The sequence below is a fragment of the Procambarus clarkii genome, chromosome 46 (assembly GCF_040958095.1).
Source record: "Procambarus clarkii isolate CNS0578487 chromosome 46, FALCON_Pclarkii_2.0, whole genome shotgun sequence".
Lineage (NCBI taxonomy): Eukaryota > Metazoa > Arthropoda > Malacostraca > Decapoda > Cambaridae > Procambarus > Procambarus clarkii.
The window spans coordinates 14,075,930-14,089,516 of NC_091195.1; the positions used below are offsets into that span (position 1 = coordinate 14,075,930).

Consider the following 13,587-nt stretch of genomic DNA (forward strand, 5'->3'; position numbering starts at 1 on the left):
TATAATGAAGGTGAAGAATTTGAGAAAATTATCAAAATGAGACTTTCCTCTCCAGTCATTTAAAGGAAAGTCAACGTAATATTAAACTGAGCATAAACAGTTTTGACCAGCACATGCAAAAGTTTTGTTAAATTTTAAAAGCCTAAGTCTTCTTGTATCGTATTAAGTTTTTCTTAATTTATTAAGAAAATTAATTTATTTTTTATCTACGTGGTTTATATACTTTAAACAAGACAGGTCTCAGGCCAGAGTCCTAAGGACCATTGGCAACGTTTACCACTCGGATTTGTCTTACTCTGTTTCTGTTGAAAAAGTCATATCATATACCACTAGCAAGTTAATACCTCCAAACAACAGACCTCAGAAAATGAGGGCAAATAAAAGTGTTTATATTGTTTAAAGTTATATGTTACTGTATTTCAAATAATGCATGTATTGACTTTAATAGTTGTAGTACTTTACTATATAAAATATAGTACAGTACTACTTACAGTATCAAAGCAGGCGTACATATGGTAGTTTCTTTACTAAAGAAATTGTTCATTTAAGTGTGTAGAAGGACACTTACTGTATTAAACTACTTGAACAGTACAGTACAGTACGTTACTTACTGTAATAAAGTAAGTGCCCAAAAGGCTTCCTACTGTATTAGAGCAAGTTTACAATAGGATACTGATAATATGAAAGTACATATACGGTTAGCTGCTTAATGCATAATTGTAAGTTACAGTCGGCAACTTACTGTATTTAGTTGTACATTAAGCAACTTACAATAACACAGGTGTATATATGCTCCTGCTTGATCTTGAGGATAATAAGGTTAAGACAGACTAAAGTCAGACAAAAATTCCCAAATGTTTAAAATCCCTAAAATGTTACAATAACTAAGATCTCGTAACAAATAAAGACCCAAAACTAATAATAGTGATCCAATAAACAATAGTAAAGAAAGTCATATTGATAATAAAGTGTAGAAAATGCTAATATATCAATTACATACCAAAACTTATTCATAAAATCAGGAGACAAATACTTATCTATACCTTCCACTACAGACTGGAAGGCTGCTTATCTATACCTTTTACTACAGACTGGAAGGCTGCTTATCTATACCTTCCACTACAGACTGGAAGGCTGCTTATCTATACCTTCCACTACAGACTGGAAGGCTGCTTATCTATACCTTCCACTACAGACTGAAAGGTTGCTTATCTATACCTTCCACTACAGACTGGAAGGCTGCTTATCTATATCTTCCACTACAGACTGGAAGGCTGCTTATCTATACCTTCCACTACAGACTGGAAGGCTGCTTATCTATACCTTCCACTACAGACTGAAAGGTTGCTTATCTATATCTTCCACTACAGACTGGAAGGCTGCTTATCTATACCTTCCACTACAGACTGAAAGGTTGCTTATCTATATCTTCCACTACAGACTGGAAGGCTGCTTATCTATACCTTCCACTACAGACTGGAAGGCTGCTTATCTATACCTTCCACTACAGACTGGAAGGCTGCTTATCTATACCTTCCACTACAGACTGGAAGGCTGCTTATCTATACCTTCCACTACAGACTGGAAGGCTGCTTATCTATACCTTCCACTACAGACTGGAAGGCTGCTTATCTATACCTTCTACACATAAGGGGTATAACTACCCGATCTCTCACAGTGTTCAAGAGAGAACTTGATAAGCTCTGATCAACCAGGCTGTGATTCATACGACAGTCTGCTAGCAGCCGCGTCCAACAACCTGGTTAACCTGTCCAGCAACGAGGAGGCCTGGTCGAGGACCGGGCCGCGGGGACGGTAAGGCCCTAAACGGCCTCAAGGTAACCTCAAGGAAGGTACCACCAGCACAATAAAATACATTCATACCTCCAACATGCCAAAACTCATACAAACAACGTATACCAAAACTCATTCTCACTATCATCAAAACAAAAACTCATTCATACCACCAGCATACAAAAACTCATTCATTCCACCAGCATACAAAAACTCATTCATTCCACCAGCATACTAAAATGCAAACACTGGAACATGAAGGTCGTTGGGTACTGGCAACTGGGTGCCAAGTCACATGGGAATAACTGGAAATGACATTGCAGACGATGCTGCAAAACTTGCAACTAAGAGAAGAAATGTAGACATTTACATACCACAGAGTCTATCACAGATTAAGAAAGTAATTAGCAATAGAGCAATGCAGAAGATATATAGTGACCAGTACACAGCAGTTGCAACATCAAGATCTGCGGGTTGGCACAAGAATTACACCAAATACGAACCACATATTTTGATGAAAGGAGTACATCTGGAGTACATCATGTACATCTTACTGTACATCTACACATGTACATCTGTAGATTACTGTACATCTACACATGTACATCTGTAGATTACTGTACATCTGTAGATTACTGTACATCTGTAGATTACTGTACATCTGTAGATTACTGTACATCTACACATGTACATCTGTAGATTACTGTACATCTACACATGTACATCTGTAGATTACTGTACATCTACACATGTACATCTGTAGATTACTGTACATCTACACATGTACATCTGTAGATTACTGTACATCTACACATGTACATCTGTAGATTACTGTACATCTACACATGTACATCTGTAGATTACTGTACATCTACATTGGTCTCGTGAGGCAGGTCTCAACAATCTACCATATTTTAACATTATTAAAATTGTTAAGCGACGCACCGAGCTCTTCGAGGTACTTCTTGTTCTCCTCACTGTCCTGGATAATAATCCAAAGGCTACGGCCAGTGACGCCCCTCCGGTGAAGTCCTCGCAGGAGTCTCTCCCCACCCACACCTGTAGATGAGAGGGAACATTGAAGCCCACACCTGGCAACTCTCCCCACCTACACCTGTAGATAAGAGGGAACATTGAAGCCCACACCTGGCTACCCTCACCACCCACACCTGTAGATAAAAGTAAAAACTGAAGCCCACACCTGGCTACACCTCACACCCATCTCTTAACGAGGAGAATTGTAGACTTGCAGAGGAGGAGGGTAGTGGTGCAGAGGAGGAGGAGGAGGGTAATGGTGCAGAGGAGGAGGGTAGTGGTGAAGAGGAGGAGAGTAGTGGTGCACAGGAGGAGAAGGGTAGTGGTGCAGACGTGGAGGGTAGTGGTGCAGAGGAGGAGAGTAGTGGTGCAGAGGAGGAGGAGGGTAGTGGTACAGAGGAGGAGCGAAGTGGTGCAGAGGAGGAGGCGGGTAGTGGTGCAGAGGAGGAGAGTAGTGGTGCAGAGGAGGAGAAGGAGACTAGTGGTGCAGAAGAGAGTAGTGGTGCAGAGGAGGAGGAGGGTAGTGGTGCAGAGGAGGAGGAGGGTAGTGGTGCAGAGGAGGAGGAGGGTAGTGGTGCAGAGGAGGAGGAGGGTAGTGGTGCAGAGGAGCAGGAGGGTAGTGGTGCAGAGGAGAAGGGTAGTGGTGCAGAGGAGGAGGAGGGTAGTGGTGCAGAGGAGGAGGAGGGTTGTGGTGCAGAGGAGGAGGAGGGTAGTGGTACAGAAGAGGAGGGTAGTGGTGCAGAGGAGGAGGGTAGTGGTGCAGAGGAGGAGGGTACTGGTGCAGAGGAGAAGGAGGGTAGTGGTGCAGAGGAGGAGGGTAGTGGTGCAGAGGAGGAGGAGGGTAGTGGTGCAGAGGAGGAGGAGGGTAGTGGTGCAGAGGAGGAGGAGGAGGGTTGTGGTGCAGAGAATCGAGGAGGAGGGTAGTGGTGCAGAAGAGGAGGGTAGTGGTGCAGAGGAGGAGGGTAGTGGTGCAGAGGAGGAGGGTACTGGTGCAGAGGAGAAGGAGGGTAGTGGTGCAGAGGAGGAGGAGGGTAGTGGTGCAGAGGAGGAGGAGGGTAGTGGTGCAGAGGAGGAGGGTAGTAGTGCACAGGAAGAGGAGGGTAGTGATGCAGAGGAGGAGGGTACTGGTGCAGAGGAGGAGGAGGGTAATGGTGCAGAGTAGGAGGAGGGTAGTAGTGCAGAGGAGGAGGGTAGTGGTGCAGAGGAAGAGGAGGGTAGTGGTGCAGAGGAGGAGGAGGGTAGTGGTGCAGAAAAGGAGGGTAATGGTGCAGAGGAGGAGGAGGGTAGTGGTGCAGAGTAGGAGGAGGGTAATAGTGCAGAGGAGGAGGGTAGTGGTGCAGAGGAGGAGGGTAGTGGTGCAGAGGAGGAGGGTAATGGTGCAGAGGAGGAGGAGGGTAGTGGTGCAGAGGAGCAGGAGGGTAGTGGTGCAGAGGAGAAGGGTAGTGGTGCAGAGGAGGAGGAGGGTAGTGGTGCAGAGGAGGAGGAGGGTTGTGGTGCAGAGGAGGAGGAGGGTAGTGGTGCAGAAGAGGAGGGTAGTGGTGCAGAGGAGGAGGGTAGTGGTGCAGAGGAGGAGGGTACTGGTGCAGAGGAGAAGGAGGGTAGTGGTGCAGAGGAGGAGGGTAGTGGTGCAGAGGAGGAGGAGGAGGGTAGTGGTGCAGAGGAGGAGGAGGGTAGTGGTGCAGAGGAGGAGGGTAGTAGTGCACAGGAGGAGGAGGGTAGTGATGCAGAGGAGGAGGGTATTGGTGCAGAGGAGGAGGAGGGTAATGGTGCAGAGTAGGAGGAGGGTAGTAGTGCAGAGGAGGAGGGTAGTGGTGCAGAGGAAGAGGGTAGTGGTGCAGAGGAGGAGGGTAGTGGTGCAGAGGAAGAGGAGGGTAGTGGTGCAGAGGAGGAGGAGGGTAGTGGTGCAGAAAAGGAGGGTAATGGTGCAGAGGAGGAGGAGGGTAGTGGTGCAGAGTAGGAGGAGGGTAATAGTGCAGAGGAGGAGGGTAGTGGTGCAGAGGAGGAGGGTAGTGGTGCAGAGGAGGAGGGTAATGGTGCAGAGGAGGAGGAGGGTAGTGGTGCAGAGGAGCAGGAGGGTGGTGGTGCAGAGGAGAAGGGTAGTGGTGCAGAGGAGGAGGAGGGTAGTGGTGCAGAGGAGGAGGAGGGTTGTGGTGCAGAGGAGGAGGAGGGTAGTGGTGCAGAAGAGGAGGGTAGTGGTGCAGAGGAGGAGGGTAGTGGTGCAGAGGAGGAGAAGGAGGGTAGTGGTGCAGAAGAGAGTAGTGGTGCAGAGGAGGAGGAGGGTAGTGGTGCAGAGGAGGAGGGTAGTGGTGCAGAGGAAGAGGAGGGTAGTGGTGCAGAGGAGGAGGAGGGTAGTGGTGCAGAAAAGGAGGGTAATGGTGCAGAGGAGGAGGAGGGTAGTGGTGCAGAGTAGGAGGAGGGTAATAGTGCAGAGGAGGAGGGTAGTGGTGCAGAGGAGGAGGGTAGTGGTGCAGAGGAGGAGGGTAATGGTGCAGAGGAGGAGGAGGGTAGTGGTGCAGAGGAGGAGGAGGGTAGTGGTGCAGAGGAGAAGGGTAGTGGTGCAGAGGAGGAGGAGGGTAGTGGTGCAGAGGAGGAGGAGGGTTGTGGTGCAGAGGAGGAGGAGGGTAGTGGTGCAGAAGAGGAGGGTAGTGGTGCAGAGGAGGAGGGTAGTGGTGCAGAGGAGGAGGGTACTGGTGCAGAGGAGAAGGAGGGTAGTGGTGCAGAGGAGGAGGGTAGTGGTGCAGAGGAGGAGGAGGAGGGTAGTGGTGCAGAGGAGGAGGAGGGTAGTGGTGCAGAGGAGGAGGGTAGTAGTGCACAGGAGGAGGAGGGTAGTGATGCAGAGGAGGAGGGTATTGGTGCAGAGGAGGAGGAGGGTAATGGTGCAGAGTAGGAGGAGGGTAGTAGTGCAGAGGAGGAGGGTAGTGGTGCAGAGGAAGAGGGTAGTGGTGCAGAGGAGGAGGGTAGTGGTGCAGAGGAAGAGGAGGGTAGTGGTGCAGAGGAGGAGGAGGGTAGTGGTGCAGAAAAGGAGGGTAATGGTGCAGAGGAGGAGGAGGGTAGTGGTGCAGAGTAGGAGGAGGGTAATAGTGCAGAGGAGGAGGGTAGTGGTGCAGAGGAGGAGGGTAGTGGTGCAGAGGAGGAGGGTAATGGTGCAGAGGAGGAGGAGGGTAGTGGTGCAGAGGAGCAGGAGGGTGGTGGTGCAGAGGAGAAGGGTAGTGGTGCAGAGGAGGAGGAGGGTAGTGGTGCAGAGGAGGAGGAGGGTTGTGGTGCAGAGGAGGAGGAGGGTAGTGGTGCAGAAGAGGAGGGTAGTGGTGCAGAGGAGGAGGGTAGTGGTGCAGAGGAGGAGAAGGAGGGTAGTGGTGCAGAAGAGAGTAGTGGTGCAGAGGAGGAGGAGGGTAGTGGTGCAGAGGAGGAGGAGGGTAGTGGTGCAGAGGAGGAGGAGGGTAGTGGTGCAGAGGAGGAGGAGGGTAGTGGTGCAGAGGAGGAGGGTAGTGGTGCAGAGGAGGAGGGTAGTGGTGCAGAGGAAGAGGGTAGTGGTGCAGAGGAGGAGGGTAGTGGTGCAGAGGAAGAGGAGGGTAGTGGTGCAGAGGAGGAGGAGAGTAGTGGTGCAGAAAAGGAGGGTAGTGGTGCAGAGGAGGAGGAGGGTAGTGGTGCAGAGGTGGAGGGTAGTGGTGAAGAGGAAGAGGAGGGTAGTGGTGCAGAGGAGGAGGAGGGTAGTGGTGCAGAGGAGGAGGAGGGTAGTGGTGAAGAGGAGGAGGGTAGTGGTGCAGAAGAGGATGGTAGTGGTGCAGAGGAGGAGGAGGGTAGTGGTGAAGAGGAGGAGGAGGGTAGTGGTGCAGAGGAGGAGGGTAGTGGTGCAGAGTAGGAGGAGGGTAATAGTGCAGAGGAGGAGTGTAGTGGTGCAGAGGAGGAGGGTTGTTGTGCAGAGGTAGAGGAAGGTAGTGGCGCAGAGGAGGAGGAGGGTAGTGGTGCAGAGGAAGAGGGTAGTGGTGCGGAGGAGGAGGAGGGTAGGGGTGCAGAGGAAGAGGAGGGTAGTGGTGCAGAGGAGGAGGAGGGTAGTAGTGCAGAGGAGGAGGAGGGTAGTGGTGCAGAGGAGGAGCAGGAGGAGAAGGGTAGTATCACTACTACTCTCCACCACTGCCACTCACCACTCACCACCACTGTCACTCTCCACTCTCCACCACTGCCACACACCACTCTCCTCCACTGTCACACACCACTCTCCACCACTGCCACACACCACTCTCCACCACTGCCACACACCACTCTCCACCACTGCCACACACCGCTCTCCACCACTGTCACACACCACTCTCCTCCACTGCCACACACCACTCTCCACCACTGTCACACACCACTCTCCACCACTGTCACACACCACTCTCCACCACTGTCACACACCACTCTCCACCACTGACACACACCACTCTCCACCACTGTCACACACCACTCTCCATCACTGTCACACACCACTCTCCACCACTGTCACACACCACTCTCCATCACTGTCACACACCACTCTCCACCACTGTCACACACCACTCTCCACCACTGTCACACACCACTCTCCACCACTGCCACACACCACTCTCCACCACTGTCACACACCACTCTCCACCACTGTCACACACCACTCTCCACCACTGACACACACCACTCTCCACCACTGTCACACACCACTCTCCACCACTGTCACACACCACTCTCCACCACTGCCACACACCACTCTCCACCACTGTCACACACCACTCTCCACCACTGTCACACACCACTCTCCACCACTGACACACACCACTCTCCACCACTGACACACACCACTCTCCACCACTGTCACACACCACTCTCCACCACTGTCACACACCACTCTCCACCACTGTCACACACCACTCTCCACCACTGTCACACACCACTCTCCACCACTGTCAAACACCACTCTCCATCACTGACACACACCACTCTCCACCACTGACACACACCACTCTCCACCACTGTCACACACGACTCTCCACCACAGCCACACACCACTCTCCACCACTGTCACTCACCACTCTCCACCACTGCCACACACCACTCTCCACCACTGTCACATACCACTCTCCATCTCTGTCACTCACCACTCTCCACCACTGTCACACACCACTCTCCACCACTGTCACACACCACTCTCCACCACTGACACACACCACTCTCCACCACTGTCACACACCACTCTCCACCACTGTCACACACCACTCTCCACCACTGTCACACACCACTCTCCACCACTGACACACACCACTCTCCACCACTGACACACACCACTCTCCACCACTGTCACACACCACTCTCCACCACTGTCACACACCACTCTCCACCACTGACACACACCACTCTCCACCACTGACACACACCACTCTCCACCACTGTCACACACCACTCTCCACCACTGTCACACACCACTCTCCACTACTACCACACACCACTCCCCACCACTGTCACACACCACTCTCCACCACTGTCACACACCACTCGCCACCACTGCCACACACCACTCTCCACCACTGCCACTCACAACTCTCCACCACTTCCACACTCCATTCTCCACCACTGTCACACACCACTCTCCACCACTGTCATACACCCCTCTCCACCACTGCCACACACCACTCTCCACCACTGGTACAAACCACTCTCCACCACTGCCACTCACCACTCTCCACAACTGCCACTCACCACTCTCCACCATTAACTCACCACTCTCCACCACTGCCACTCACAACTCTCCACCACTTCCACACTCCATTCTCCACCACTGTCACACACCACTCTCCACCACTGTCATACACCCCTCTCCACCACTGCCACACACCACTCTCCACCACTGGTACACACCACTCTACACAACTGCCACTCACCACTCTCCACCACTGCCATATACCACTCTCCACCTCTGCCACTCACCACTCTCCACAACTGCCACTCACCACTCTCCACCTCTGCCACTCACCACTCTCCACAACTGCCACTCACCACTCTCCACCATTTACTCACCACTCTCCACCAATCACACACTACTCTACACAACTGCCACTCACCACTCTCCACCACTGCCACACACCACTCTCCACCACTGCCACTCACCACTCTCCACAACTGCCACTCACCACTCTCAACCACTGCCATATACCACTCTCCATCACTGTCACACACCACTCTCCATCACTGTCACACACCACTCTCCACCACTGTCACACACCACTCTCCACAACTGTCACACACCACTCTCCACCACTGCCACACACCACTCTCCACCACTGCCACACACCACTCTCCATCACTGTCACACACCACTCTCCACAACTGTCACACACCACTCTCCACCACTGTCACACACCACTCTCCACCACTGTCACACACCACTCTCCACCACTGTCACACACCACTCTCCACCACTGCCACACACCACTCTCCACCACTGTCACACACCACTCTCCACCACTGTCACACACCACTCTCCACCACTGTCACACACCACTCTCCACTACTGCCACACACCACTCTCCACCACTGTCACACACCACTCTCCACCACTGTCACACACCACTCTCCACCACTGTCACACACCACTCTCCACCACTGCCACACACCACTCTCCACCACTGCCACACACCACTCTCCACCACTGCCACACACCACTCTCCACCACTGTCACACACCACTCTACACAACTGCCACTCACCACTCTCCACCACTGTCACACACCACTCTGCACCACTGTCACACACCACTCTCCACCACTGTCACGCACCACTCTCCACCACTGCCACACACCACTCTCCACTACTGCCACACACCATTCTCCACCACTGCCCCACACCACTCTCCATCACTGTCACACACCACTCTCCACAACTGTGACACACCACTCTCCACCATTGTCAAACACCACTCTCCACCACTGTCACACACCACTCTCCATCACTGTCACACACAACTCTCCATCACTGTCACACACCACTCTCCACCACTGTCACACACCACTCTCCACCACTGCCACACACCACTCTCCACAACTGTCACACACCACTCTCCACCACTGTCACACACCACTCTCCACAACTGTCACACACCACTCTCCACCACTGTCAAAGACCACTCTCCACCACTGTCACACACCACTCTCCATCACTGTCACACACCACTCTCCATCACTGTCACACACCACTCTTCACCACTGTCACACACCACTCTCCACAACTGTCACACACCTCTCTCCACCACTGCCACACACCACTCTCCACCACTGCCACACACCACTCTCCATCACTGTCACACACCACTCTCCACAACTGTCACACACCACTCTCCACCACTGTCACACACCACTCTCCACCACTGTCACACACCACTCTCCACCACTGTCACACACCACTCTCCACCACTGTCACACACCACTCTCCACCACTGCCACACACCACTCTCCATCACTGTCACACACCACTCTCCACCACTGCCACACACCACTCTCCACCACTGCCACTCACCACTCACACACCACTCTCCACCACTGCCACTCACCACTCTCCACAACTGTCACACACCACTCTCCACTACTGCCACTCGCCACTCTCCACCACTGCCAATCACTACTCTCCACCACTGCCACACACCACTCTCCACCACTGCCACTCACCACTCTCCACCACTCACACACCACTCTAATTCACTGCCAGACACCACTTTCCATCACTGCCTCATACCACTCTCCACCACTGCCACTCATCATTCTCCACCACTCACACACCACTCTCCACCACTCACACACCAATCTAATTCACTGCCACTCACCACTCTCCACCACTGCCACTCACCACTTTCCACCACTGCCACACACCACTCTCCACCACTGCCACTCACCACTCTCCACCACTCACACACCACTCTCCACCACTGTCACTCACCACTCTCCACCACTCACACACCACTCTCCACCACTGCCACACACCACTCTCCACCACTGCCACACACCACTCTCCACCACTGCCTCTCACCACTCTCCACCACTGCCACACACCACTCTCCACCACTGCCACTAACCACTCTCCACCACTCACACACCACTCTCCATCACTGCCACTCACCACTCTCCACCACTGCCACTCACCACTCTCCACCACTGCCACACACCACTCTCCACCACTGCCACTCACCACTCTCCACCACTGCCACTCACCACTCTCCACCACTGTCACACACCACTCTCCACCACTGCCACTCACCACTCTCCACCACTGCCACACACCACTCACCACCACTCACACACCACTCTCCACCACTGCCACTCACCACTCTCCACCACTGTCACACACCACTCTCCACCACTGCCACTCACCACTCTCCACCACTGTTACACACCACTCTCCACCACTGCCACTCACCACTCTCCACCACTGTCACACACCACTCTCCACCACTGTCACACACCACTCTCCACCACTGTCACACACCACTCTCCACCACTGCCACTCACCACTCTCCACCACTGTCACACACCACTCTCCACCACTGCCACTCACCACTCACCACCACTCACACACCACTCTCCACCACTGCCCCTCATCCCTCTCCACAACTGCCACTCACCACTCTCCACAACTGCCACTCACCACTCTTCACCACTCACACACCACTCTCCACCACTGCCCCTCACCACTCTCCACCACTGCCCCTCACCACTCTCCACCACTGTCACTCACCACTCTCCATCACTGTCACTCACCACTCTCCACCACTGTCACTCACCACTCTCCACCACTGTCACACACCACTCTCCACCACTGCCACACACCACTCTTCACAACTGCCCCTCACCACCCTCCACCACTGCCCCTCACCACCCTCCACCACTGCCCCTCACCACTCTCCACCACTCACACACCACTCTCCACCATTGCCACTCACCACTCTCCACAACTGCCACTCACCACTCTTCACCACTCACACACCACTCTCCACCACTGCCCCTCAACACTCTCCACCACTGCCCCTCACCACTCTCCACCACTGTCACTCACCACTCTCTTTCACTGTCACTCACCACTCTCCACCACTGTCACTCACCACTCTCCACCACTGTTACTCACCACTCTCCACCACTGTCACACACTACTCTCCACCACTGCCACAGACAACTCTCCACCACTGCCACTCACCCCTCTCCACCACTGCCACACACCACTCTCCACTAGTGCCACTCACCACTCTCCACCGCTCACACACCACTCTCCACCACTGCCCCTCACCACTCTCCACCACTGTCACTCACCACTCTCCATCACTGTCACTCACCACTCTCCACCACTGTCACTCACCACTCTCCATTACTGTCAAACACCACTCTCCACCACTGCCACACACCACTCTTCACAACTGCCCCTCACCACTCTCCACCACTGTTACTCACCACTCTCCACCACTGTCACACACTACTCTCCACCACTGCCACACACAACTCTCCACCACTGCCACTCACCCCTCTTCACCACTGCCACTCACCCCTCTCCACTAGTGCCACTCACCACTCTCCACCGTTCAAACACCACTCTCCACCACTGTCACACACCACTCTCCACTACTGCCACACACCACTCTCCATCACTGCCTCATACCACTCTCCACCACTGTTACTCACCACTCTCCACCACTGTCACACACTACTCTCCACCACTGCCACACACAACTCTCCACCACTGCCACTCACCCCTCTTCACCACTGCCACACACCACTCTCCACTAGTGCCACTCACCACTCTCCACCGCTCACACACCACTCTCCACCACTGTCACACACCACTCTCCACCACTGCCACACACCACTCTCCATCACTGCCTCATACCACTCTCCACCACTGCCACTCATCATTCTCCACCACTCACACACTACTCTCCACCACTGCCACTCGCCTCTCTCCACCACTGCCAACACCACTCTCCACCACTACCACACACCAATCTCCATCACTGCCTCTTACCACTCTCCTCCAACGTCACTCACCACTCTCCACCACTCACACACCACTCTCCACCACTGCTACTCATCACTCTCCTCAACTCACACACCACTCTCCACCACTGCCCCTCATCACTCTCCACCAACGTCACTCACGACTCTCCACCACTCACACACCATTCTCCACCACTGCCACTCAGCACTCTCCACAACTCACACACCACTCTCCACCACTGCCACTCACCCCTCTCCACCACTGCCACTCACCCCTCTCCACCACTGCCACTCACCACTCTCCACCACTGCCACACACCACTCTCCACTACTTCCACACACAACTCTCCACCACTGCTTCTCACCACTCTCCACCACTGCCACACACCACTCTCCACCACTGCCACACACCACTCTCCACCACTGCCACACACCACTCTCCACCACTGCCACACACCACTCTCCACAACTGCCACTCACCACTCTTCACGACTGCCACACACCACTCTCCACAACTCACACACCACTCTTCACCACTGCCCTTCACCACTCTCCACCATTGCCCCTCACCCCTCTACACCACTGTCACTCACCACTCTATACCACTGTCACTCACCACTCTCGACCACTGTCACACACTACTCTCCACCACTGCCACACACCACTCTTCACCACTGTCCCTCACCAATCTCCACCACTGTCACTCACCACTCTCCACTACTGCCACACACCACTCTCCACCACTGCCACACACCACTCTCCACTACTGTCACACACCACTC

The 13,587-nt window shown here is 53.5% G+C and overlaps 1 protein-coding gene across 2 annotated transcripts in view; it reads right to left on the reverse strand.

Moving 5' to 3' along the window:
* Window positions 1–392: 392 nt before the first annotated feature.
* The window catches only part of LOC138350649 (uncharacterized), a 116,346-nt gene continuing 103,151 nt past the window's right edge, over window positions 393–13,587 (reverse strand). For both annotated transcript variants that reach the window (XM_069301708.1, XM_069301707.1), the window contains exon 4: window positions 393–2,853. In XM_069301708.1, coding sequence (XP_069157809.1) covers window positions 2,699–2,853 — 155 coding nt within the window. In that variant the 3' untranslated portion in view covers window positions 393–2,698. The remainder of the gene's footprint in view (window positions 2,854–13,587) is intronic.